At 27.8% G+C, this 24,800-nt stretch overlaps 10 protein-coding genes across 10 annotated transcripts; 6 read left to right on the top strand and 4 right to left on the bottom strand.

Moving 5' to 3' along the window:
• Positions 1–537: 537 nt before the first annotated feature.
• OCT59_029296 (uncharacterized protein) lies at positions 538–1,440 on the bottom strand (the record flags this gene model as incomplete). The annotated part of the gene is made up of 4 exons (XM_066142942.1): positions 538–540; positions 639–735; positions 1,080–1,342; positions 1,438–1,440. 4 exons carry the CDS (start codon positions 1,438–1,440, stop codon positions 538–540), a joined length of 366 nt encoding a protein of 121 aa, XP_065994607.1.
• A 1,217-nt stretch (positions 1,441–2,657) lies between these two features.
• Positions 2,658–3,767, top strand: OCT59_029297 (uncharacterized protein; the record flags this gene model as incomplete). Its single annotated transcript, XM_066142951.1, has 4 exons — positions 2,658–2,811; positions 3,145–3,222; positions 3,371–3,654; positions 3,739–3,767. 3 exons carry the CDS (start codon positions 2,658–2,660, stop codon positions 3,421–3,423), a joined length of 285 nt encoding a protein of 94 aa, XP_065994608.1. The 3' UTR covers positions 3,424–3,654; positions 3,739–3,767.
• OCT59_029298 (uncharacterized protein) lies at positions 3,301–4,095 on the bottom strand. The gene is made up of 2 exons (XM_066142957.1): positions 3,864–4,095; positions 3,301–3,667 (listed from the first exon to the last, which is right to left on the bottom strand). Exons 1-2 carry the CDS (start codon positions 4,023–4,025, stop codon positions 3,428–3,430), a joined length of 402 nt encoding a protein of 133 aa, XP_065994609.1. The 5' UTR covers positions 4,026–4,095; the 3' UTR covers positions 3,301–3,427.
• Positions 4,096–4,239: 144 nt separating this feature from the next.
• On the top strand, positions 4,240–5,552 carry OCT59_029299 (uncharacterized protein; the record flags this gene model as incomplete). The annotated part of the gene is made up of 3 exons (XM_066142966.1): positions 4,240–4,628; positions 4,695–4,783; positions 4,952–5,552. 3 exons carry the CDS (start codon positions 4,240–4,242, stop codon positions 5,293–5,295), a joined length of 822 nt encoding a protein of 273 aa, XP_065994610.1. The 3' UTR covers positions 5,296–5,552.
• A 3,391-nt stretch (positions 5,553–8,943) lies between these two features.
• On the top strand, positions 8,944–12,685 carry OCT59_029300 (uncharacterized protein). Its single transcript, XM_025319573.2, has 17 exons — positions 8,944–9,029; positions 9,095–9,167; positions 9,256–9,449; positions 9,511–9,663; positions 9,753–9,809; positions 9,896–9,949; positions 10,018–10,113; positions 10,192–10,368; positions 10,464–10,649; positions 10,732–10,917; positions 10,995–11,192; positions 11,261–11,401; positions 11,475–11,781; positions 11,875–11,947; positions 12,028–12,198; positions 12,274–12,378; positions 12,471–12,685. Exons 1-17 carry the CDS (start codon positions 9,014–9,016, stop codon positions 12,591–12,593), a joined length of 2,310 nt encoding a protein of 769 aa, XP_025173534.2. The 5' UTR covers positions 8,944–9,013; the 3' UTR covers positions 12,594–12,685.
• A 366-nt stretch (positions 12,686–13,051) lies between these two features.
• OCT59_029301 (uncharacterized protein) lies at positions 13,052–14,672 on the top strand. Its single transcript, XM_025319574.2, has 5 exons — positions 13,052–13,397; positions 13,482–13,527; positions 13,608–13,708; positions 13,800–14,048; positions 14,135–14,672. The coding sequence occupies exons 1-5, from the start codon at positions 13,239–13,241 to the stop codon at positions 14,354–14,356; spliced, it is 777 nt and encodes a 258-aa protein (XP_025173535.1). The 5' UTR covers positions 13,052–13,238; the 3' UTR covers positions 14,357–14,672.
• A 4,242-nt stretch (positions 14,673–18,914) lies between these two features.
• OCT59_029302 (uncharacterized protein) lies at positions 18,915–20,863 on the top strand (the record flags this gene model as incomplete). The annotated part of the gene is made up of 5 exons (XM_066142984.1): positions 18,915–19,347; positions 19,421–19,489; positions 19,592–20,301; positions 20,355–20,590; positions 20,656–20,863. The coding sequence occupies 5 exons, from the start codon at positions 18,915–18,917 to the stop codon at positions 20,861–20,863; spliced, it is 1,656 nt and encodes a 551-aa protein (XP_065994611.1).
• Positions 20,864–21,109: 246 nt separating this feature from the next.
• OCT59_029303 (uncharacterized protein) lies at positions 21,110–21,460 on the top strand (the record flags this gene model as incomplete). Its single annotated transcript, XM_066142989.1, has 1 exon — positions 21,110–21,460. The coding sequence occupies one exon, from the start codon at positions 21,110–21,112 to the stop codon at positions 21,458–21,460; it is 351 nt and encodes a 116-aa protein (XP_065994612.1).
• Positions 21,461–23,050: 1,590 nt separating this feature from the next.
• Positions 23,051–23,672, bottom strand: OCT59_029304 (uncharacterized protein; the record flags this gene model as incomplete). The annotated part of the gene is made up of 7 exons (XM_066142994.1): positions 23,051–23,062; positions 23,129–23,165; positions 23,233–23,265; positions 23,338–23,360; positions 23,413–23,431; positions 23,503–23,523; positions 23,593–23,672. The coding sequence occupies 7 exons, from the start codon at positions 23,670–23,672 to the stop codon at positions 23,051–23,053; spliced, it is 225 nt and encodes a 74-aa protein (XP_065994613.1).
• Positions 23,673–23,976: 304 nt separating this feature from the next.
• On the bottom strand, positions 23,977–24,437 carry OCT59_029305 (uncharacterized protein; the record flags this gene model as incomplete). Its single annotated transcript, XM_066142998.1, has 3 exons — positions 23,977–24,167; positions 24,234–24,296; positions 24,380–24,437. 3 exons carry the CDS (start codon positions 24,435–24,437, stop codon positions 23,977–23,979), a joined length of 312 nt encoding a protein of 103 aa, XP_065994614.1.
• Positions 24,438–24,800: the final 363 nt, after the last annotated feature.

The following is a 24,800-nucleotide window of genomic DNA, read 5'->3' on the forward strand; positions in this document are numbered from 1 at the left end:
TTGCCTTGCTTTATCAATATAAATCTAAATGATAATTGTAGATACTGCATAAACACGCATTTATTCAATGAAACTTTCTTTTTTTTTTTTTTTTAAACAAAAGAAAAAAAGAAAAAGAAAATCGAGATATTGTAACGTTAAATTTCATTTTGTGTAATATTCATTAGATGAGAAAGAAAATTAAGAAATCTGACGATAAAGGCAAAAATCGTTCGATGCAAACAAAAAAAAAAAAAAAAAATATTTTTTTTACATCTAATTGAATGGATTCTTTAAAATTTCATTTGATTATTCTGAAAATGGGAATTCCATGAGAAAAAGTGCCCCCAGGTAAGTGCGCCATGTTCAAAAAATTTTATATTTTGAAAATGATATAAAAATGTAACAATTGTATGCACCTCTTTGCTTTATTGCTTTTATAAGAGATGCCCACGCCAAAACGATTGTACCTATTCTCATTATAATTAACATATTTGATACAAACTTTTTGGGCTACCCTGGTTTTCATGAGTCGCATGCAAATCAACTATTGAAATCTCACTATAATTGTAAAAAGAAAAAAAGAATTAGAATAAGTTTAACCTTAAATTTCGATCGGGAAATTTTTACCGTTCGATTATTTATATAATCTTACTAACCACAATTAGAATCCCATTATATAAATGTTTCTTTTTTAATTTTTCCAAATAAAGGGACTTTGAAATTCTGGGATCTCCTCTTTCTTGCGCAATTTGTCTTATTTAATATTCTTTGAAAATCAATTTTTTTTTTTTCAAAGAGGATGTTCGTTAATTAAAACCTGTTGGAATATTTTACGAAAAGAAAATCTTGTATGATCATTTCATTCAACAACTGTCAAAAAAAAAAAAAGTTGCCGAACAATTAAAAAAAAATAATATATTATTATTATATTATGTACAGTATATAATATAAATAAGGAAATCTTCCCCATTTATATTGGTTCTTACTTTCACGTCAAAAAAAAAAACGAGTTTTATTTTAATATGGAAAGTCATAAATAAGCAAATAAGCAAATAAGCAAAAAGTGAAAAAGACAATCAAATAAACAATGCTTTCACATTGTTTTAATCTCACCCCCCTTTTTTTTATTATTTACGCTAGAACAACTTGGTGACTCTCCCCCACTTTTTAATAATTCTTCACAACAATTAAATAATTCATTGATCACTTTTTGACAACGTGATTCTTGAAAATTATTATTTTGTAAACACGTTTGAATTTGACACGCTTCTCGAAGACATGGTTGAGTATTATCTTTTGGGGGTAATGTTAGATCCCCAGAAGATGGTTTGTTTGGTGTTGATTCTCTCGTATTTGGACGCTAATACCATCAAAATAAAAAAAGTTAAAATAAATATATACAGTATAATAATGTATACATAATTAATTTAAAAAGATGATCTTATCAAAAATTACCATAGCGTGATTTTCATAAAAAGAACTTATTTAAATAAAAAAAAAAAAAAAGGAGGAAAAAAAAAAAATTTTTTTTTCTTGTGAGAATAAAATCCATTCAATTTAATGAACTTACTATTTAGGTCAATGATTACCATTGGCTACTTGGCTTTCTTATCTTATATTAATTAAAATTTTAACCGGGTCTTAGCGTGATCGTTTTGATAAGCCAAACGTAATGCATCTATGAATCTTAAATTTTAGGTGAAAAATTACTATGTCATTATTCGATAAAGCCGTATTGTGCAAATCAGTTCTCCGCATGAGAATGACCCGAAATAATAATTACCTTTACATAATCGAAAATTAAATCTACCTTTATCTTTTACAAATTATCGGGCAGATTATCCTCGTACAAAAAAAAATTTTCTTATTCAGCGCGCACACATTTTCTGCACCATGCAAACGCAAAATAATTAATAAAATACCGTTCGTAAGACCTTTCCTCTTTTTTCAATCAAATTAAAAAAAAAAAAACTCACTTACTATAATTTTTTTTACCGGTAATTCACGGTATATCCGATGCACACAAAAGAATCTAGTAAATCATTGTACTTACTCATCAAATATTTATTTATATTCATATATATAAGCAAAATTAAGTAATCTATAATAAATAAATGAATCAAATCGGATTGTTTTTCTAAAGATTTGCGGGTTGGTGCGTTCTTTTTTTTTTGCAGTAAAGTTTAAAATTGTTGTTACAAAAAAATTTTTTTGTGATTGTGCTTTTTTTTTGTTTGATTTCTTGATTAATAATCAAAATCGCTAAAATGTTTGAATAAAAAAAAAACCAAATTAGCATGGAAAAAAAAATGGCCTGAGCCATGCATGACGCCTAGATAACATTTATCATTGTAAATAATTTGTCAACTTTGTTTATTTATCCCTTAATAGTTTACAAATATAAATAATTTTTAGTCATCATAATGATGAGTTCCTAAAGTAAAAAAGGAGAAAGATTCTTTTTTTGGGTTGTGTTTGTGGAAAGTATTTAACAAATAGTTTCATGTGTAAATATAAATAATGAAAAATGTTATAATGAAAAGGAAATTTTATTATTACCAGATATTATTCGTAAAGTTTAATTTTTTTTTTTCAGATTTATCCCGGTATTTTTATATATATATATTTATTTATTATAATAAATATATTAGGAATTAAGAAATTTAGAATTAGAAATGTTCGATTTTAAGAATAAAAAAAACCATAAATACTATAAATTCTTCAAACCTTCATTTATCCGGAATTCCATACAGAACAAACAAATAAAATTTATCATCCGATTATTTCCGTGTTGTAGAGGTCGCGAAAATAAACTTATTCGACAAAAAGGTTCGGCCATAATTTTAACTTTATACTGTAAATAATTTTGTATCACGTGAAATGATTTTTTATAGTTTTTTTTCTTTTTTTTTCTTTTTTTCTTTTTTTTTGAAAAATCATTTCTCGATTCTTGCCTTTTTGTAAAAATGAAATGCAATAATCACATAACTTGATAATATTTTCCAAATTTCCGATATTTCTCATATAAAATCATCTCTATTTATACTTTTTATGTTTAGTTTTATAGAAGAAATATTATGGATTTGACAAAAAAAAAATCAAATATAATATAACCAATATAACCAAAACTTCATTTAATCCTCTCTTACGTTCTTTTTTTAGATTATTCTGAAGGATCTTATCAAATATCATCCAACCAGGACCTTTTTTTTTTTTTTTTGAGGGTTTCATTATCAAAAGGTAATTTAGAAAAAAAAAATCTAATCTTTATATATATATATATATATATATATATATATATATATATAAATTATATATAAGACGGTTATAAAAAAAAACTTTTTTCTTTTTTTTATTTACCTTTTCTTAAATATTTTTTTTTACCTAGATTTTTGTATCAAATTTTCTTCATATATACTTGGATTTCCCCCCAAAAAATGATCTGTTATTTCTTATTATTAACTAAATTTTCTTCGACAAAGGTTTTAGCATTATTATAACCAGATTTAGTAGTTTCATTAATATCAAAATTAATCAAATATTGAGCAATCCCCGTAACATTCTCATTCCATGCAGATTTAAAAGAAGGGATGAAACGATTAGAAACATAATGTTCGGTTTTAGAGACTGATGGTAAAGGTAATTTTGGTCTATCGTCTAATTGTGTAGATGGTAATTTTGGTTTCTAATTTTAATTTAATTTTAATTAATTAAATTTTAATTAAATTAATAATATATAATTATTCATATTTACAGAAATAATAAAAAATTTTTTTTAAAACGTCAATTTCAATATTTCAATGTAACCAAAATATCCAAAATATCATAAATTTTAAAATGAGTAGTCAAAAAATTATTAATTACTTAATTATGTAACTTACTTCATCTCTTAAATGCGAGGGTAAAGAAGCTTCAAGTTTATATTGACTATTATAAAGATTTTTCCGAATTTGATCTGTATTAGATTCAATTTCATATTTAAATTGATATAATATAGCAGCGGATGTTACAGCACCTGCTGCTAATGCTAAAAATTTAGACATTTTTTTTTTTTTTTTCTTTCACTTATTGGAATTTTTAGGAAAAAAATTGTAAAAGTGTTACAAAAAAAAAAACATTCCCCCCCGAATAATTTCAGGTGATATTTATGTATGAAAATTTCGTGTTACGTTAAAAAAAAAATTTCTGATCAAATAGAAAGACTCGATCGTCAAAATTAAAAAAATTAAAAAATTTTATCGAAATCAATCGAAAATCATGTTAAGAATAAATACTTTTAAAAAATATCCTTTCATTAATACAACCAAAATATTCTTGACTTCAAGATGTCTTAATACTTTAGGAAAATCAAAACCTTCAACTAATACAATAGATAATTTGGAATTTTATCCAGGAAAAAGTTCAATGATTAGATTGGAAGAATTTTATGATAATACTTTATCTGATAATTTAATGATATTAAGTTATAAAGATCCACGAACAGAAGGGGAATTTATTAAAAAAAGAATTAAACAACATCCTCCTTTAACAAAAGCTGCACAAGATGTTGATAATCCTTTTAAGAAAAATCGTCCACCAATAAAACCTAGAGGTGGTAAAAAAACTCAACCTGTACCCCCTCCTCAATCACACGAAACTATTCCTAGGTTAGATGAAATATACATACATTGTATGATTAAACAAGCTATACATAACAAACAACATTTATTAAGTGGTCTTATGGCTTTACAATGTATCACTTCCGAAAGACCAAATGTCGTTTATTCCAAAACTGGTGTAGCTAATTGGAAATTAAGAGCAGGTTAGTCGATTAGGTTAATCGTGACTAAACAAGGTTAAATGAGGGTAACCGCGATTAAAAGAGGTTAAACGAGTTTAAGCCAGTTTAAACGCGAGTTAAACACGAGTTAAACACGACTTAAACGCGTAATTATATAATAAATTAAGTGTAATTTTTTTTTTTTTTTAGGAATGCCTATTGGATGTGTGGTGAACATTAAAGGTCCTCCGATGTATACTTTTGTCGATAAATTAGTTGAAATCGTTCTTCCACGATTGAAAGAATGGTATGGTGTACCATTAAGTTCGGGTGATGGAAATGGAAATATTGCTATGGGATTTCCTTCTAGCGCATTATCTTTATTTCCAGAGGTTGAAGGAAATTATGATTCATTTCCTTTGATGACAGGATTTGATGTTATATTTAATACTACTGCTTATACTGATCATGAAGCAAGAGCTTTATTAAGTGGTTTCCAAATTCCTTTTAATGAAAAAAAACGAAAAAGAAGAAATATCCGAGTAATGGAATAATGGAATATGAAATTTTAGTAATTAGTAATAATGGAATATGAAATGTTAGGTAATTAGTAGTAATGGAATATGAAATTTTAGTAATTAGTAGAATGTAATGTCAAATTTTAAATTGTAGAATATAATTGATTATTTAAATATATATATGTATATACATATTTTTTTTTTAATGATTATAATTTGGATTATAAAAATTGGATTATAAAATTGGATTAAATAATTGGATTAAATAATGGATTAAAAATTAGATTTTTGATTAAAAAGTGTTTTTTATTTGATCTTTTAAGATTTTTTGAGAAAATTGAATTGGATAATTTAGATTTGTTTATGCAATTAATTAGGGTTTCAAGACAAGAGACCATACTTGGGTAAGATATATCCATATTAGAAAATGGCTTAGCGATAAGAGGTATCGATTTGTATTATTTCATTATCGTATTAGGAACTGGCAAGGCCTTTGTCATTGAGAAGTTTATGGTTCTTATCATAATGACGTTAATTATTTGGTATACGTATAAGCGTATTTGGAAAAGAAGAAAATAACATTGAATTGAGGTGACAAAACATGAAGTATTTTCTTTTTAATTGCATTATTCAATTTTTTCTTGCAAGAGATTACTTACTTTAAGAATGCATTTGATGTTATCAAGAGATTTATTTACTTTATGAATGCGTTTGATACCTTACTTAGAATGCATTTGATGTTATCAAGAGATTTATTTACTTTATGAATGCGTTTGATACCTTACTTAGAATGCATTTGATGTTATCAAGAGATTTATTTACTTTACGAATGCGTTTGATACCTTACTTAGAATGCATATGATGTTATCAAGAGATTTATTTACTTTATGAATGCGTTTGATACCTTACTAAGAATACGTTTGATGTTATCCTTACCATAAAGTGTCACTATTTTCAAAGTCGGCCTAATATTAGAGCGCCTACCACTTTTAAAAAATTCGTCGGATTTTTTGCTGAATTGTTGATGTTGGTTGTTTACTGGCAAGATTATCAAGTACCATCACAATTTTTAATCTCTTTCAGATCCAAGGATTGATCATTGAGAAGGTTACGTGTTTTAACCAAGGACGGGGGGACCTTCCCTATCAGAAACTTTATATGTCAAATCACTTAATTAGATATGATTAAAATAAGAAAGCTACATTCTATAATCCAGACAAAGAATGAATTCAAGTCTTTTTTAAAGAAGAATGAAATATTAATGAAGCTTTAAAATGGTTAACGAAATCAACAGAAAACGGAAATGTTAATGCTCAAAATACTTATGGGACAATTATAAGGAGAAAATAATAAAACAAGGAAATTTTTGATAATCCATCAAATTATTTTAATTATTTTTCAATCTATTGAACTGTTACATCCTGATATTTAATAACAATAATTGAGTCTTCAAACGGAATAGTATATATAATCTTTCATAATAAATGAAGTAATCTTGAATTTTGTGGACGGTGGAACAGATAATATACCACCATTAGATGGCATATATGGAAATTTGGGTAACAAACAACATAATTATGATCTTTATAATAAATGGGGCGAGACACCAGGAACTCCTTTAAAAATATTAAGGAATCTATACTTTTTTTTGGAAATGAATTAAATTAATAATGAAAATAGACCATTGTCTATTATTAAAAAGAAGGAACAATCAATCTGGCTAAATCACAAATTTACAATGGATGTAATGGATGTCGAAATGATAGAACCAACAATTAATTAAAATAATCAGAAAATAGACCTTGTCTAAGAAGGAGACATTTACGATGGATGTCTTTAGTGATGGAAATGATGGAATCAGCATTTACGATGGAAGATGGAAATGATAGAACCAACAATTAACTAAAATAATCAGAAAATAGACCTTGTATAAGAAGGAGACATTTACGATGGATGTCTTTAGTGATGGAAATGATGAATCAGCAATTAACTAATAAAAATAGACCCTTGCCTAAGAAAGAGACATCACTCTGACTAAATCACGCACATTTAGAATCAGCAATTAGCTAAATAAAAAAATAAAACCTTGTCTAAGAAGGAGGCATCACTCTGGCTAAATCACGCACATTTACGATGGATATGGAAATGTAATTCTCATAATTTCATGAATAAGAAATGGATCGTTATTTCATAGTATAAATTTAATTTCTTTTATTAATTAGCACTTAACAGAAATTTTCGCGAGAAATATTATATAATGATGGAATTAATACTTATCGGACAAAGAAACTTATATTCTTTTATATTCGTTAACAAATATTTGAGTGCAAATGCCGCACCGATATTATCAATATTATGGTCAAATATCACTAGTCTCGACAAATTCTTTATCAGGCTGAGCCATCAGGCTGAGCCTTTCCTTAAACTGAACGAATTCTTGGAAAACCCACAAGATTCTGATCATTAATTTCTGATGCATACACACTATTTAATACCATAATACGAAATCAACTGAAATTTTTTTTATTGGTAATAGCAAAAAAAAATAATTACATATTCAATTCAAATAAACTTAATACTTTTTAACTAAAAAATTTCGATACAAGTTTCTGGTCTAAAGAATTTTCAATCTCCCTGCAATGACTGCATACACCGACCAAATTATATGAAGGAATGACATGTGAATGATCTATCCGTGATTGGATTAGAACCTTCAATAATATCGTCACGTTCGAGTATAAGAAAGAAAGTCTCTCTTTATTTGAGACGTGCTAAAGACCAATATTATCAGAAAGTAATCCATGATAAATTAATGCGCACATGAAACCAACATTAGTAGCATGAAATTTTACATTGAAACATCATTGTAAAATATGTCTTGAATAAAAAAATATAAAAAAATTAAAAGAGAGAAAATAAAAATATAAAAGAAATAAAAGAAATAAATAAAATAACGAATTTTACAAATTGAATCACTACAATTATTGTTTGGAAAATAATAATTGTAGTGGAAGTGGAAGTTCAAGCGGCGGATCCAGAATTTTGTTTTGTAAGACGACTTTAAATTTTCCTTCGCGTAGAGACTTTCGAGGAGTAATTCGCTCAAGTATATCATCTCAGATTGTACCTAATTCATTTATATTCGCGCTATTCATAAAATCCAGCAGCTTTTGTCTGTTAATCTTCACGAGTTCTTTATTACCACTTAAGAAATATTATCCAAGTTTGTCGTAAAATATTAATATTATTCCTGCAATCCTGCAATATTCGCTGACCATACCGGAAATATATTTAATATATTTTATCTCATATTATCATAATAATCTTTCTGGGATGGACTTCTTTGCACGACAACCTTTCGACCTTCGGCTTTTCTTCTCTTCCCGGGTAATCTCTGAATTCATATTACAGATAACTCGAGAAACGGAGTTGGTACCAAAAGGTGGGTTGTGTTACCGTTGATACGCTTAAAATTAAAGTCACATGAAATTATAAAACAAATGTTGGGCAAGATTATGTTTATTATGCAACTTTATGCAACTTTATGTTTCCCGATCAATTACATTCTCATGTGACTGACCAGACTGATCTGTGTTTTTTCGAAACGCGTGATGTCACTATTCTTATCATTGTTCTTTTTTTTTTTGCTATTTATGCTATTTATTTATTATTTTTTCTTTTTTTGTTTCTTTCCCTTTGTCAATTTGTCAATTTATTAGCTTTGGCAGCGAGACCAGCGCGTCAATTTTAAAAAATGCCTGAAAGTAAAGGTTCGACACTTTTGATATTTAACCTTTAATTTGTTACTTTAAATACTCAATTCATGTTTATTTAGGTCTAGAACTCACAATTTCTAATCTTCCCGAAAAATACAAGGATCGAATTCTCGAAAGAAGAAGAACCCATGGGTTTGTTTCTTTTAATACGGGCTCTTATATGAGACTTTTTTTTTGGTTCTAAAAAACATTAATTTTACAACGATCACAACTTTTACAGAACTCGCAGAACAACGTTTCGGGATTTTAAAATAACATTACCTCCAAGACCTGCCGAACAACCACGTACTCCAGAGCAAATATTACAACGCCCTGAAAATGTTTTTGATAATAATTTTAGTACTAGTAAATCCGTATCCTCAAAGAGAAAATCTGTACATGATGATGATGATGACGAAGAATATGAACAATTAGGTTAGAAATTATGTGAAATTATTTGAGAATTATTTTTCGTTAACCCTATATATCATTTTAGGAACACCAACACCTAAAATGAAAAACAATGATCGTTCACGTTCTAGTCAAATGTCTTTGGGCTCTCCGATGGAGATTGATTATAGTATCAATGTTGGAAATATTGAAGTTTTGATATCAAAAGGAAAATATAATGATGATGAAGAACGATCAGGTAAAAGAATCTTTATTATAGTTATTTTCAGTTTGGATTGATGCCGATGATCAATTTGTGATGCTCGAAATTTTCTATTATAACTACAGATATTGTTATAATGGATGAAGTAAATATTCTCGACAAATCACCAGGGAAACAATTAGGTTCGGAGTTTTTTAATTTATATATTAATATATATTATTGGTGCAATTTATTTTAATTCAACATTTTATTTTTTTATAAATTATAGTTACTATTTTGGATGAAGTAGATATTCCGGAAAAGTTTTCAGAAGAACAATTAGGTTCAGATTTTTTCGATGAAGCTCTAACATTTAATTATAATTTATATTTAATTTTATAATGATGATAGATATTTTTATGGGCGAAGGAAATGAAGGGAATGAAGTAGATGATAGAGATGAAGAAGAAGTAAATGTCCAGGATAAATCGTCAGAGGAACAATTAGGTCAGATTTTTAATGAAATCCTCAAATTTTATTATAATTATATTACTCTTTTTATTCATTCATTTATATCAACGATAGACATCGATATGGATGATGTAGAAGTAGTCAAATCTTCAGATGAACAAGAACAAGTTACCGAAGAAAAAGAATTAAGTCAAAATAAGAGAAGGTCATCACGTCGTAAGAGTAAAAATGAACGTGAGATTGTAAATGATAAAGATAAAATTCCGGCTAGATCATCAAAGATGCATATAGGTCTGATTAATATGGAAATTCAAATATTTTTTTTTAATTGTAATTTAAAATTATTTTTTTTTAAAATCTTATTTTATCCATTCTATAAATTATAGATACTGAAAAAGATATGGAGGATAAATCATCGGAAGAACAGATCGTTGAGACCACCGAGGACACTGAAAAAGTAATAGAAATAAGTAAAGGCAAGAAGAAGCCCACGCGTCGTCACAAGAATATTGTTAGACGTGGTGTTGTAAAAAATAAAGGCAAGGCCTCGGCTAAGTCGCCAGAACAAATAAGTTGGGTTTTAATATATATACATGTATCTATGTTATCTAATTGTTTTTGTAAGAACAATTTTTAACTTTATTAAAATGATAGACACTGTCATGAATGAGGTTGTTCCAGATAAGTCGTTTGAAGAACAAGAAAAGGTCACTGAGATTAATGAAGAAGCAAGTGAAAAAAATCAAAACAAGAGGAGGTCCACGCGTCGAAAGAACATTGTTAAACGTGATATTGTAAAAAACAAGGACAAAATCTCGGCTAAATCACCAGAACAAATAGGTCGGATTTTAATATATATGTATCTATATTATCTAATTGTTTTGTAAGAACAATTTTTAACTTTATTAAAATGATAGACACTGTTATGGATGATGTTATTCCAGATAAGTCGTCAGATGAAAAAGAGGAAGAAGAGGAACAGAACGCTGGGACCGCTGAAGAAGCAAATGAAATAAATCAAAGCAGAAAGAGACGCACGCGTCGAAGGAATGAAGTTGGCCGTGAGATTGTAAAGAATAAAGGCAAGACCTCAGCTAAATCATCAAAACAAATAGGTCAGATTTTAATATGCATATCATTAATAGTATTTGAAAAAACAATTTTAACTTTGTTTAAATGATAGACATTACCATGGATAAGGTTGTTCCAGACAAATCGTCAGATGATGTAACAGGAATAAGTCAAAACAAAAAGAGGCCTACACGTCATAAGAAAACTGTAAAAAATAAAGGAAAACCCACGGTTAAATCTCCGGAAATATCAGGTCGGATATTAATCGTAAAATTTATAATACTTTATATTATTATCGTTGGTTCATGATTTTATGTAAATAACAGATACTGTTATGGATGAAGATATCCCCGAAGATGCATCTGTTATATTGCCAGAAGACCAGAATGTTGCCGAAGAATCTATAAATCAACCTTCTGAGGAAACCATGGATTTAGAAGAAGCGTTCGAAGAACAGACCGCCATAAATCAAAGCAGGAAGAAGTCCTCCCGCCTTAAGATTAAGTGTCATAAAATTGGAAGTAGTACTATTCAAGACAAAGATGGAAATATAGTCAAGAAGACAAGTGCGGCCAAATTAAATGAACTTGATATTATTGGTGATGCTATAAATGACACTATTATAGAATTTTTGTTCGTAGAAAGTTACTTTTTTCCTATAAATCTTATTGTTAAGCACTATCCGATCATAATTGTATCTTTATTTTTTTTGTTTGTTTGTTTTAGGAACGATAATAATTCATTTAAGAAAGAAATTCAATATTTCAAGAACGAGATAGAATTACATTTACTTGAGCAGGTTTGCTAATATCATTTATTGTTGTTCGATTAACATCGTGTGTCTTTTCTTACAGTTTTTTTTCTTTCTTTTATTCTAAGTCTGATCTCTTTGATGAACAAATAATGATGCGATCATCGTTAAGAAAATCTAAAACACAAATGAATTGTTTGCGAAAAGAAATGTTGGATGTGCAGCGTGAACGTGATAAAGTGCGTAAGGAATTGGCTAATGAAAGAAGAATATTCGTAAATGAAGAACAAGAAAGAAAGGTTTGTAAAATAAAATAGAATTTAAATGGAATTTATTCATTTATATATAATCATTACAACTTATTAAATTGATAGAAATTAGAACAAGCACATAACTTCCTCACGGATCTTGAGACATTGCGTGAGGCTGTTGATGCTGAGGATAATATGCAAGAGGATCAAGAAGATGAGGGAATTTTGGTTAGTAAATTAATTTTATAATAATTGTATTATCATTATTTTACATATTTAATTAAAAGTTAATTTATGAATTCTCTTTTCTCATAAATTAGGACGGCTTCAAGGGTCTTTTGGTTTCCGTTACATCCCGAAAGGGAAGATTTGATGCTTTATGTCGATTCAATATGTTACTTGAAATGTGTGAAAAAATTGTTAGACAAGCTACAGATACTTAAATTTAGTTTAAATAACAATTAAAATTACCCGTTGTTTCTTTACAAAATTAAATTAAAAATAAAATGGAAGAATTCGATAAATTATCCTATTTAGTTCTAAAATAGAATTTTCATAAATTCAAGTTACACAAAACCGTACTTTGTTGAACGAATAATCGATAATGTAACGATGTAACGTCAAATGTTGCCAAGAAAAACTTACAAAGAAATTATACAAAAAAAGGCCGAAACATGTTTGTAATATATATATAAATAATATATGTACACGTTATATTATGATAGCCAAACAAAGGAGTGAAGGACACAAGGGATACAGGTAGATCTGTTTAACTGTGTTGAATCTGGAAATTATATAAACCATAAGGGATACACTATACCAAATTCAGGATACAGTTCACAAACCCAAAGTTTATAAAAAAAGCGTGGTGCCCTTTAATACGCTTTTTATTTTCTTTCACATTCATTACTAACACCAAAAGGAAATCGCAGGCCGATTTACCAAACCATTAACACCCTTAATAAAATACTTTTTTATACTGCACAAGTTCATTTTTAAACTTTCCTTACTAAATTATTATTTAAATCGCCGTGCGGTTTCTTACAAATCACAAAATTTTCAAAATTTAAACGCAAGAAATATAAAAAATGGCTGCCAAGACACAAAGAAATTCTACCAACGTCAATAATACTCCTACTGTAACTATTGTTGATTCTGCTGAACCAAGAAAATATAGAGTAATGGGAAGTTGTTGTTTTTGTATACCAGAAATTGTTGGAGTTTTCGCTATTTTATCAATGTATTTTGTAAGTAGCTAAGTCTGATTAAAAGTTGGAAACGAATATTCCAATGTAATAATTTTTTTAACTTTTTTACTTCATCATAATTAGTTCACCGGAATGTTTGGCGCTGCAACTTCGTTCTTGAGTTTGGGCTGTAAGTTATAAAAATAATTTATAATTTTTTATTAATATCTTTTACATAACTAACATTTTAATTCTTTATAATTTATTTAGATACTGATGATGGATTAACTAAAGCCATTTTGAGCGTTTTTGGTATTTTAAATACGTTATTTGTTATTGCTAGTGCTTTGGGTGTTAGTGCAATTAAAAAGGTATTAAAAAATTTCTGGTTGGCATTTGATGATATTTTATTTTTCCATAATGTATTAAAAAAAAATATATATATAAAATTTTTTTTTTCAGGAAAAAATAGTTTTGATGCATCGTCTGTCAATTGCCTTTTGGGTTATTACAGCATTAATGATTATCATAAATATAATCATTCTTGCTCTTGACTTTAATTCCAAAGATTCATATATTAATGAATGTGTTTCTGCTGATCCGAGTTCACCTAATAGTAATGATGCGGATACTAAAAACTTTTGTGAACACACTGTTAGAGCATCTTTGATTGGTGAAACTATAAGATTGATTGCCCTTGGATCAGTTTCGGTAATATATTTTGTAAAATTTGATGTGTAATATAATATCCCTATATAGAAAAAATTTTCTAATTATTTACCAAATTTTTATTATAGATATATTTTGCATATGTGATCTTTAGATTTGCAAGAAATATGAAAAAAGAAGTTTTGCCTTTTACGGCTCCACCGGTTCCAATTAACGGACAAAGTACTCCCACATATTTTGTCTATTCCGCACAACCACCAACATCAAATAATTGGGTTCCTCCACCTACTTATACTGTCAAAACAATACATTTACCTGATGATTTTAAACCCGATTCAAAGAATCCCTAATTAAAAAATATAACTGATCATATGTTATGTGCAAATTCATTTTATATGGATATGTGGGATGAGTTGTTTTATTTATTAAATTCATTTGATGCATCATTCATTTTTTTTTTCATTTGCAAATTAGTAATTTATGTAATTTTCTTTAAAAAAAATCCAACTTTGAAATTCATACAAACTTTCTTTAACTGTAAATAACCATCAATTACAACATTACTATTTGAAAAAAATAGAGTGCGTTATAGGTTGGGTTCTTTTGTTTATTCAATAAAAAGTATATATATTAAATTAAAAATAAAATTATTTTGGTGTAAATCAAATCACGTGAATCGATTACTGCAATGTATTAACTGTTAATATTAATTATCAAATTTCCTGAAACCGGGTCTAGGATAATAATTTGAATGGTCTATTTAAGGAAGCTCATAAATAAAACCTTTCCTAAACAAAATTCAATAAATTAGTCAATTAGTCAAGCGTTTGGTTTCATCGTAATTATTTGTAACCTAGCATGTATTTCAATTAATTAAATTAACCTTTTTCAGAGTTCTAGTCTTTTCTTTTTTTTTCCTTTTAACCAAAATAATCAAAATGAATAATATGAAAATATAAAATTGTTTCAGAAAAAAATGGCGTAATAATGAACCATTAAAAATTCAGATATTATGATTGGAAAGATGATCAGAACAAAAAAAGAATGTCGATAAAACCAAGGTCATTTTTTTTTTAATAAAATGTCGTACTACCAAAAAAAGTTAATCACAAAAAAAAATAATCTGAATCTGATTGATAACAAGGACGGGTAATTTTTGTTATTTATTATTTTATTGCTCTCTTTTATAACCATCATTTCATCATTGTTTAACGCAATTTTTTTTCTCACCCGTTCACATAAAAAAACAAAAATATTTTTCCTTCTTTCTTTTACTATTTATATTAATACAAATCATAAATAATGCTAAATAAAGCTACAATAATGCTACTACTATTTAATTATTTATTTCATAATGTTGAATATTAAATTTTCCTCAACAAACATTTCAAACTATAGATTTTTATTTAATACAATTAAAAATTTAAATTATATTAACTTAAAATTTGGCTAATTCAAAAATAAAATTGCCATTATTTTAAGGAATATTTTATTCAATAAAAGAAAATTATGTTATAAACAATATGGATTATTACCAAGTTTCAACTCAAAAGATTGGATCATAATATATTTTAGAATTAATAAGATAATGAAAATAAATTTTGTTAATCTCGTTTAAGATGGCTTTGCGGCATGGTGTTGTGGCAGTTATTTGTAAATTTTGGGCCTCATTAAATAGAAGAATAAGATTTAAATGTGATGAAAGGTTTATTATCTTAAATCGTTTTTAAATCGTTGAGGGACATTTTTGATTTATAATTTAGTAACATATGAAGAAAGAATTCATTAAAATTGATATTATTTAATAGTTAAAGAGATGAAAGACTTCACCACAGCCAGTCTAAGCCTGGAGCAGGCTTTGATAATCTAAGTGATTGAATTCAATTTTACTTATTCAATTAGTTGAACCTTCACAGCCTGCAAAAAAAATTAGAATAATCAATAGAATTTATCTCAAAATTTTACAAATATGTATGAAATGCAACTGAAAAAGATGTTATAGTAAAGCATGTGTTGCTGAAAATATCAATTTGTTTCTTTACATTTGGCAGTTTGTTTAAACAATTAAGAAATCTTATGTTCTATACACTTAAAGATAAATATATTCTCAGGTACCCAGAAGAGGATCTTGTAAAAATTCTTAGAGACTCAAGTTACCACTCTGAGGAATGGGAAGAAACAGATCCCAAGGAAGAATGGTATTTACCTGGCCAATTATTCATATAAATTCTCTGCATATGACTTACAAAGAAATCATTTTGGATGATTATTGAATTCTTACTCATTAATTATGAATTACAATTGTTAAGATTTTTAGTTAGAATTGGAATGAAAGAATTTTATTTGATTTTTTATATATAAAAATTTATAATTTTATAATATAAATATTTTAAAAAAACATAAATATTTTTTCCTTTTTTTATTTTATTTTGTAATATTGAAAATCAACTTAAAATATTTTTTCTCAATAAACATATCAAACTATAATGTTAGTTACCAGTAACAGTTAAATTATAAAGAAACATTTTTTTTTTATTTGCACCAGAATTTGGTAGAATTTAGTAACTCTTTGATATAATTATATCAAAGAGTTACTGGTGATTTGGAACAGATTATAAAGATAACTTCATATTTAATGGTAATTTTATAGTCTAATAGTAATCTAATAGTGACTTCATAATCTGACAATGACTTCATAACCTAGTAATTACATGACTTAGCAATAACTTTATAACCTAATTACATAATCTATTGGTAACTTTATAACTTATTAGTAGTTCTATAATCCAAAATTCAGATTCCTTTATAGCCTTCTAGCTATTGCTTTAGTTAATTCTTACTACCATATACATCTGAAATTAAGCACACCTTTTTGACCGTAATGCTGGCCAGGAACAATATAATGTAGGTCAAAATTTTCATAATTCTGGCTAGGAGTGCAGGTGCTTAATATCGGATGTATATGGTATATTATTTTATTAACTGATAACTCTTTAATCTAATAGTGATTACATAACCTGTTAGTTACACTTTTCTTCTTTATCTATAGCCTTTTTAGCATTAAAAAAGTATCTATTTGTTTATGTATTTTTATAAATCTTTTATTGGTAATAAAAAGTTATCCACTTGTTTATCTATCACTAGACCTTTTCTTCTACATCTATTTGGCAGTCTTTTAAAGTGTGATATAAAAAAAGTAACAGGTAGTACAATCAAATTTTATATGTTAGTTTTAGCTTAAAATTATAGAATATAGTACTAATTAAATTATTGTATTTTACTGTACTATAAACCCTGAGCAATATATATACAGATAATAAAAAAGGTCAAAAATTTTATAATAGCTTTACGTAAGGTTTTTATTAAGATAAATAAGCAAATTCAATATGTGACTGAGATGTTTAGATAAGTAAAAATAAATATAATTTAATTTAATTATATATGTAGTTATGTTAATATACAGCATTGAATAATGTATTGAACTACACACTAAAAATAAGTAATCTAATCATATGACTTTATAATATTATATTTACACAAAAATTATTTAATCAATTTTCTTATATTTATGATTTTATAACAAATGTTTTATTTTTTAAATAATATTACTTTAGATAAAATATCCATCAAAGTAATTTTTTTCACACCTTATTAGTTTTTATATATTATTATTACTATATTAAATGTTATATAGTATATTATTAGATAATGTTATCACTGATTTGGTCTGGAGTGATAACTAATGTCAGAGATGTTAAATTGAACAGTTGTGGTGAAAAGGTCAAATAGTTCCCAATAGAAAATTAATAATGATAGTAAATAGTGTAAGAGTTTCTTAAAGATAAAAATCTATCAAACAAATAATGACAAACACAAAGGTAAAACAAGTAGAACATGTGAAAAGTTTACCACAAAAAAAAATTAACAAACAAATCATACAAAAAACAATACTTCAGATAACACAATCTCTCTGTTAGATCTACTCAGGTGTATCAATATTATTCTATTATACTAATATGATTAATCAATCAATTGTCCTTTTCTCATCGCAATTATCTGTAAAAAACTTTCTATTGCTATTTCGTATAAGTTCCATGTGTCTATATTTCATCAACTATGTAAATTTCAAGAAACTTCTCTAGCTAAACTAATGAAGCAATTTACTAATGTTATAATAATTAAACTGATACTTATAATTGAATACTTATGAGTCAAAAGCAATAATAATACTAAAAGTGGTTAATTAATGTAAGTAACTAATAAAACTAAAAATATATTATAAGAAATGTTTCATATCATAGGATTTCTGCGTACTACATCATGTGACTTGTTCGATCTTCAACTATTTCCATGGGTAACCCTAACAACAATTTTAATTAATTCAAAAATTTTGGTAACAATAATACAAATTTACGATTGCTACTATTGATAGTTCAAAGGGTTCAAAAGATTCTTCTGGAGCAGTTGCTCCTGTTGATAATTTAAAAAATACAAATAATTCTTCTGAAGCAAGCGCCGGTATTGATAGTCCAAAAGATTACTTAAAAATAAAAGAAAATCACCAATCTCAAGTTTTTCGAATAATTTCAAAACCATCTTATCGTTTGACAAAGGAACGAATAAGCAATTGGGCCCATATGATATGATTACGTGAAGATTAGTTTAACACCAATTAAAATATAATTTATACTAATTTTAAATATAATAATGCGCCCCATAATTAAATTTACTAGGTATATTACGGCATTACGAATTATCACTCTCATGTGACATTGTGACATGTGGTTTATGAATTTTTCTTCGAATCTTCGTAATTGATCCTTGACACATCGTCGTAGTATTACTGACTCACAGTTCGTAGTAATTAGTCAACAACCAACATATATATATATATGATAATTAATCAAAATGTCAAATTATTCTTCGCTATTTCGAGTACTTTCGCCATCCCGGGTACAATCTAGGTATATGGCCGAATTTACGTTATTTTGCTACGTTTTAGGTACACCTGTTAAGAGTGCAATTCCGATTGACATCGGCAATATAACCAAAGTCGATGGTCCCGATGTCTCACTTAAAAAGTTAAATTTTGGGCATATTAAAAAATTGATATGGCCCAACGACAACAAAGCCAATCAACTGAAGCTAATGAAGTTTGTAACTCCTCTCAAAGAAGATAACGAGGAGTTGAAGGAACTTAACAAGAAATTTTATGAAAACATTGAACTTAGTGATAAGTTGAGCCCATGTACAAAGGTTTTAAAGGAATTTCCAGCCGGATATGAGTTTCTGGATGACTACATCCACATAATTGTACAACCGCCACCGCCCGTCACCACTGGTAAGTGTCTCCCAATGGTTTACCTTTCGAACAAGAAATTCGCGTTATCTCACATATTTTTTTATTCGATTAGCGACGAAAAGACAATTGGATTCAGATTATTGGGATGAAGTCCGATACCGAAAAAAAAGGAAACTAAGAGGTGCGTTTATAATGCCTTGATAAACTAATCCGGTCAATTTTTTCAGTTTGTAAACTATTCCACTTAAAACTCAACATCAATATTTACATTATTATTTCTTAGTTCCGGAGACAATCCTTACTCGTGCTCTAAAAACAATGGAGGATATAATGAAAATTTCTGATGATCCTAGGGTTTACTCAAACCCTGAGAATTTACTTCCGCTACCGTTCCCATTCCTTGGCGAAAGAAAACCAGTAGAGAGGTTTTCTATTAAAAATAAGAGATTTTTGTATATGGGAAGAAAGGCATTTGACAATGTTCTAAACACTATTAATGAATTTAAATATGAGGAAGGTTATATGGATTGTTTCATTTATGGCACTATCGGATATGGAAAGTCACATATCCTTGCAACAATAGTGTGTTTTCTTCTTAGAACTGGAAAGCGTGTAGTATACCTTCCAGATTGCCGTGAATTAGCCCGGGACCCAGAATATTACATCAAGTCGGCCTTATTTCTCACCTACGCAAATGATAGTGCGAAAATGAGTGAAATTCATTCCTGTGTAACGCTTGATGAGATAGAAGAGTTCTGTAAGGAGGAATCAGAACCGCTATACATAGTTGTAGATCAAATGAATGCTTTAGATGGTCATAATAATACTGAAATTGATGAAACAACTAAGCAACGAATTGTAGGATTCCTCGGTCGAATAGCCACAAAACATTATTATATTAAGAGTTCATCAGCAAACAACATATCGGCATTGCATCTTAAATTAAAACAAACGAATGAGAAAAAGATTGAACTTTATGAAGGATTTGATAAGGTGCGTTTAAATAAATGCTCTATACTTAAATATTTTGCGTTAATATTTTTTAGGATGAGATGTTACAATGGTGGATTAGAAACAATTCCAATTTGCCATCAATGGATGAAGAACGAAAAAGGAAAATCGAATATATCACCGGACGAAATCCGCTCTTTTTGAGCTTTCTTCCAGGTTCCGAAAAAAATTTTGAAGATGCGTTGGATCGCTTAAAATCAATATTAATAGAGAAGATAAAAATACCAATGACAAACTTTTCTGATATTATAAAAATAGAAAGATGGGAAGTGTATGTATTTTAGTTTACTTTGTGATTAATAAGTTATACGAAAACTGACTTTTATCTTTACATAGTCACGTCAAATTAATGTCATCATGCATGACAAATAGTTTTGCTCCTTCTGGCTATGGAACTGACGATTATGACCACCGCTTTTTCTATATTAATAAACACGAACGCTGTCACTGTATATCTGGATATGTACGGGATCAATTGGCTGACTACTTATTTCAAAAGGGCAATTTGGAAATATTCACAAATCCAATTGGATCCAATGTATAAAAAAGTTTAAGAATAACCCTTCGGTAAAGGGATTCATGGTGGAAAAAGCATGCCTTGCTAGTATTTATAAAAATGGACTTATGGCAAGTGCGATAAATTTTAAGTTTGATAATTAAGTTTGATAATTACAAATTTTTTACCTGTATAGAAGAAATCGATTTTTCTATGAATGAAGGACTATGCACATTTTATTTACCACGTCTCTGGAACCAAAAGTCGATCGATGGATTAATAACCCTTTACAAAATGAAGAACAAAAAAGAAAAAGTTGAGGAAAACACATTGTATATTGCTCCAATTCAAATTACCCTTGATAAAGAAACGCATTCAGATTCCGAAGCATCTTTTTTCTCCGGGATTTGGCCAGAATTAGAATCAAAGATATTGGGTGGCTTGAAAGTGGAAGTAATATTCATTTGGATAACACGCGAAAATGATGTAGATTATTTTGTTGAAGCTAATAAGAAAATATTAAAGCAAAGGACGATTGAAATTAATCCACAATATACATTGAGCTTGAGAATATTCTATCTCGTATTTAGTTTCATCAAAGTAGTTTACAGGAAAGGTTGCTTGTTTAGAAATAATAATTCTTGACGAAAGGAAAAAAAATTAATCCAGAGAGGGATAAAATTAAATAATAAAAACGGGTTATTCCTATTTTTTTCTGCTACATACGGGTTATATTAAAAAGATAGTCCGGGCCCAGACCGGACTGAACCAAAATAACTGGTCGCCTTTGGCGCCTGTGTCTGGGTTTTTGCGCTTCCGAGGATTCAAGGACGTGAATATCGTCCTTGGGTTTCTTCTTCGAGGGGGCGAAGCCTAAAATATCAGAAGAAATTCCTGAGTTAATCATTTTTAAATAAACCAAAGCATTTTCACATGCTTCTTCTGCCAAATAATTGTGAGGCAGTCCGGTTCTTTAAATATAAGACTAAATATTAACATTTTAAGAAAAATTCTTATAAACTTTTCTTAATACTAACTATTTTTTTTAATGTACAATTTTAGACATAATTTGATTTATTATTTCCATTTTTATGTCATTTTTTTAATTATTATATACACTGAGGATTTCATAATATCTGTACGATAGTGGTCCAATATGTGTTACATATCGGGTTGTTGCATATCTTTTTTTTTTTTTTTAAATAGTAACGCGTTTTATTAATTATTTAAATTTGATACAAATTACATAATTAATCGTTAAAACACTTAGAGCTTTTCGAAAAAAACCCTATCTATAACTAAGTATTCTAAGGACAAAATTTCTAATACTAAACTATGTCTAATCTAAAAAATTATACATTTTAGGTGTTAGATCCCAAGTGGTTTTAATACTATTACCATCTGTTATTGATCCCATCATTTTTTCTAACGTTAATGTTTTTATTAAATCTATTTTTTTCTAATTTTTCTAATTTTCTTGTGTTTTTCTATTTTTATTTTTTTCTACATTATTTTCTAGTAATAAGTCTTCGTCCTAAGATCTATTTTTTGTATATCTGCTTTATCTTCTAATCTCTTAATTTCTTCGCATCTCGGGTATCCAAATCCTATTTTTCATTTCGTCATACACAAAATTCCAAAGCCTTTAATTATTGCTTTCTCTTCTTTCTTGGTTGTTAATATGTTGAAATTCTCGTTGTATACTCCTCTACCATATCTTGCTCTTGGTTGTTGCATATCATACTCGTATTGTATAAATATCATAATCATATCGGTATCTTGATATTTCAATGATATCAAAATACGATGTTTAATTGATTATATCCTGATATCTCATGTTATATCCCGATATTTTACTGATTTTTATGTGTATTGTATATTAATATTTATTAATAAACATCATTTATTTATTTTATTTATTTAAAACTAGATATTTATTATATGCGTTACATTAATATTTTATCTTTCTAAACTATGTTGTTAATGGTTTGGAACATTGTTCTAGTTGGTTCGATTCCAACAAACAAAGTTTAATACGTCTCAGATGTCTTTGATATCTCATCGCGTCTACGTTTCCTATCCAAAAAACCTGCAAAAATAAGAATTCATTATTAGCTTTGTCTAATAGCACCATTATCATACCATTTAAAGAACCTACGTACCATGATGTTTCGCCCCAAAATTGTTCCAAAGCCTAAAAAACATCCAAAGAAATTTACTGACCACGTCCATGAATCATCCAGAAATCTAAAAAATAAAAAATGCGTTAACATTATTAAATAATACGCCATTGACACCATACAAAGGACCTACCATGAAGAATATAATGTTGTTTAGATCATCTAGGAACCTAAAAAAATAAAAAAAGTGTGGCGTAATATAGTTCAATGTCGCCATTAACATCCACACAAAGAAACCTATCACGAATTGTCCAAGAATCGTCCAGAAACCTAAAAAAAAGAAGAAATAAATAGCATTATTATTGCTATTAATACCAATAACGCTCACCCAAAGAAATTTACCGCAAAAAGTTGTCTGGAATCGTCTAAAAAATCAGTGTTAATCTAAAGAGTTCGTTCCTGTTGTTCCCGTAATACCACAATGGACAGCATGTTTCTAAAAGCAAAAAAATATAAGTAAATAACGGAAATATATTTTGTAATATATTTTGTAATTTCCGTTTTTACCTTCCGAGCTCCGACCTTCGACTTAAAATAAAAAAAATTAGTTTTTTTTTTTTGAAAAAAAAAGATTGTCGGATCATCAGTAATTCTAACCTGAAACGTGACCCAGCCATTCCATAGTTCGATTGTAATTTCGTCCAGCGTTCCCTATAAAAGAAAGAAACATTAGACATGTTTCTAAAAAATCAAAAGAAAAAACGTTAAAAAAAGATAAAACTGATTCCTGGCGTTCCTACAAATGAAGAAAGAAACGTTAGAAACGTTTCTTATTTAACACACCACACCCACCTCACTAACACCTCTTGTGTAAGTCCGGTTCGTCCAAGAGATCCGGTATGCGTGTTATGTAAGTTGTACTGAGCAATAAAAATTGTTGCATAATATTTTACAATAATATATAAAATATGGTTTAATGTTGATATTAATGATAAACTATATTAAGCTTTTAATACTATTTCTAACTATCTTGTAGTACTATTAATTTGATTCACCACTATTATTAAAAATAACAACGAAATTAATGAAAACTTTATCAGCTGTCAATTTTGAAATTAATTCCTCTAATCTCTGTTTTGGTTTCTCTTGAACAATATTCAAATCTTGTAATGGCTGGCACGTAGAATTGCTTTTATTTATATCGTCTGTTAAATTAATAATTTCACTTTTATCTAATAAAAAAAAATAAATATCTAATAATTAAGTTACAAATGCATTATACAAAACAAAATCGATACCATTAATTAAAGATTTAGCAGTAATAAAATTGCCTTCAAGTGTAATTGTTGGAAAATTTAGCACTTTTGTTAATTGATTTTTCAAGAAGTTATAAAATTTAATAAACTTTGTAAAATATAAAAAGTATCAAAAAATAATAACTGACCAGATTGTAAATTATTATCATTTTTTTTATCAAATCCAAATACTTTATTAAGCTTCATTGTATTATTGTACTGCATTTTACGTTCTGGTCATTCATATCTTGCTAATCCTTGTTCAGACTTATGTCTTGAACTAGCCATACATTCAGCATTAGAAAGAACAAGTGTTTTTTATCCAGAATGATTACTAATCTTATGATTATTCAGATTAATGTCTGTACAGCTAGCAATTTGTTTCATATAAGTTTTAAGATCCTTTTCAGATACATGTTCCTTGTAATACTATTGTCCATTAAATTCATCTGCAATAAAATGAGATGTTTTAATTATAATTTCATTTAATTAAATGATCAATAATTAATTTATTTTTAATTAACATTCAATATGTAATACTTATTACATTTATTAATGCCACAGGATTTT

This window comes from Rhizophagus irregularis, chromosome 9 (genome assembly GCF_026210795.1).
Source record: "Rhizophagus irregularis chromosome 9, complete sequence".
Taxonomy (NCBI): domain Eukaryota; kingdom Fungi; phylum Glomeromycota; class Glomeromycetes; order Glomerales; family Glomeraceae; genus Rhizophagus; species Rhizophagus irregularis.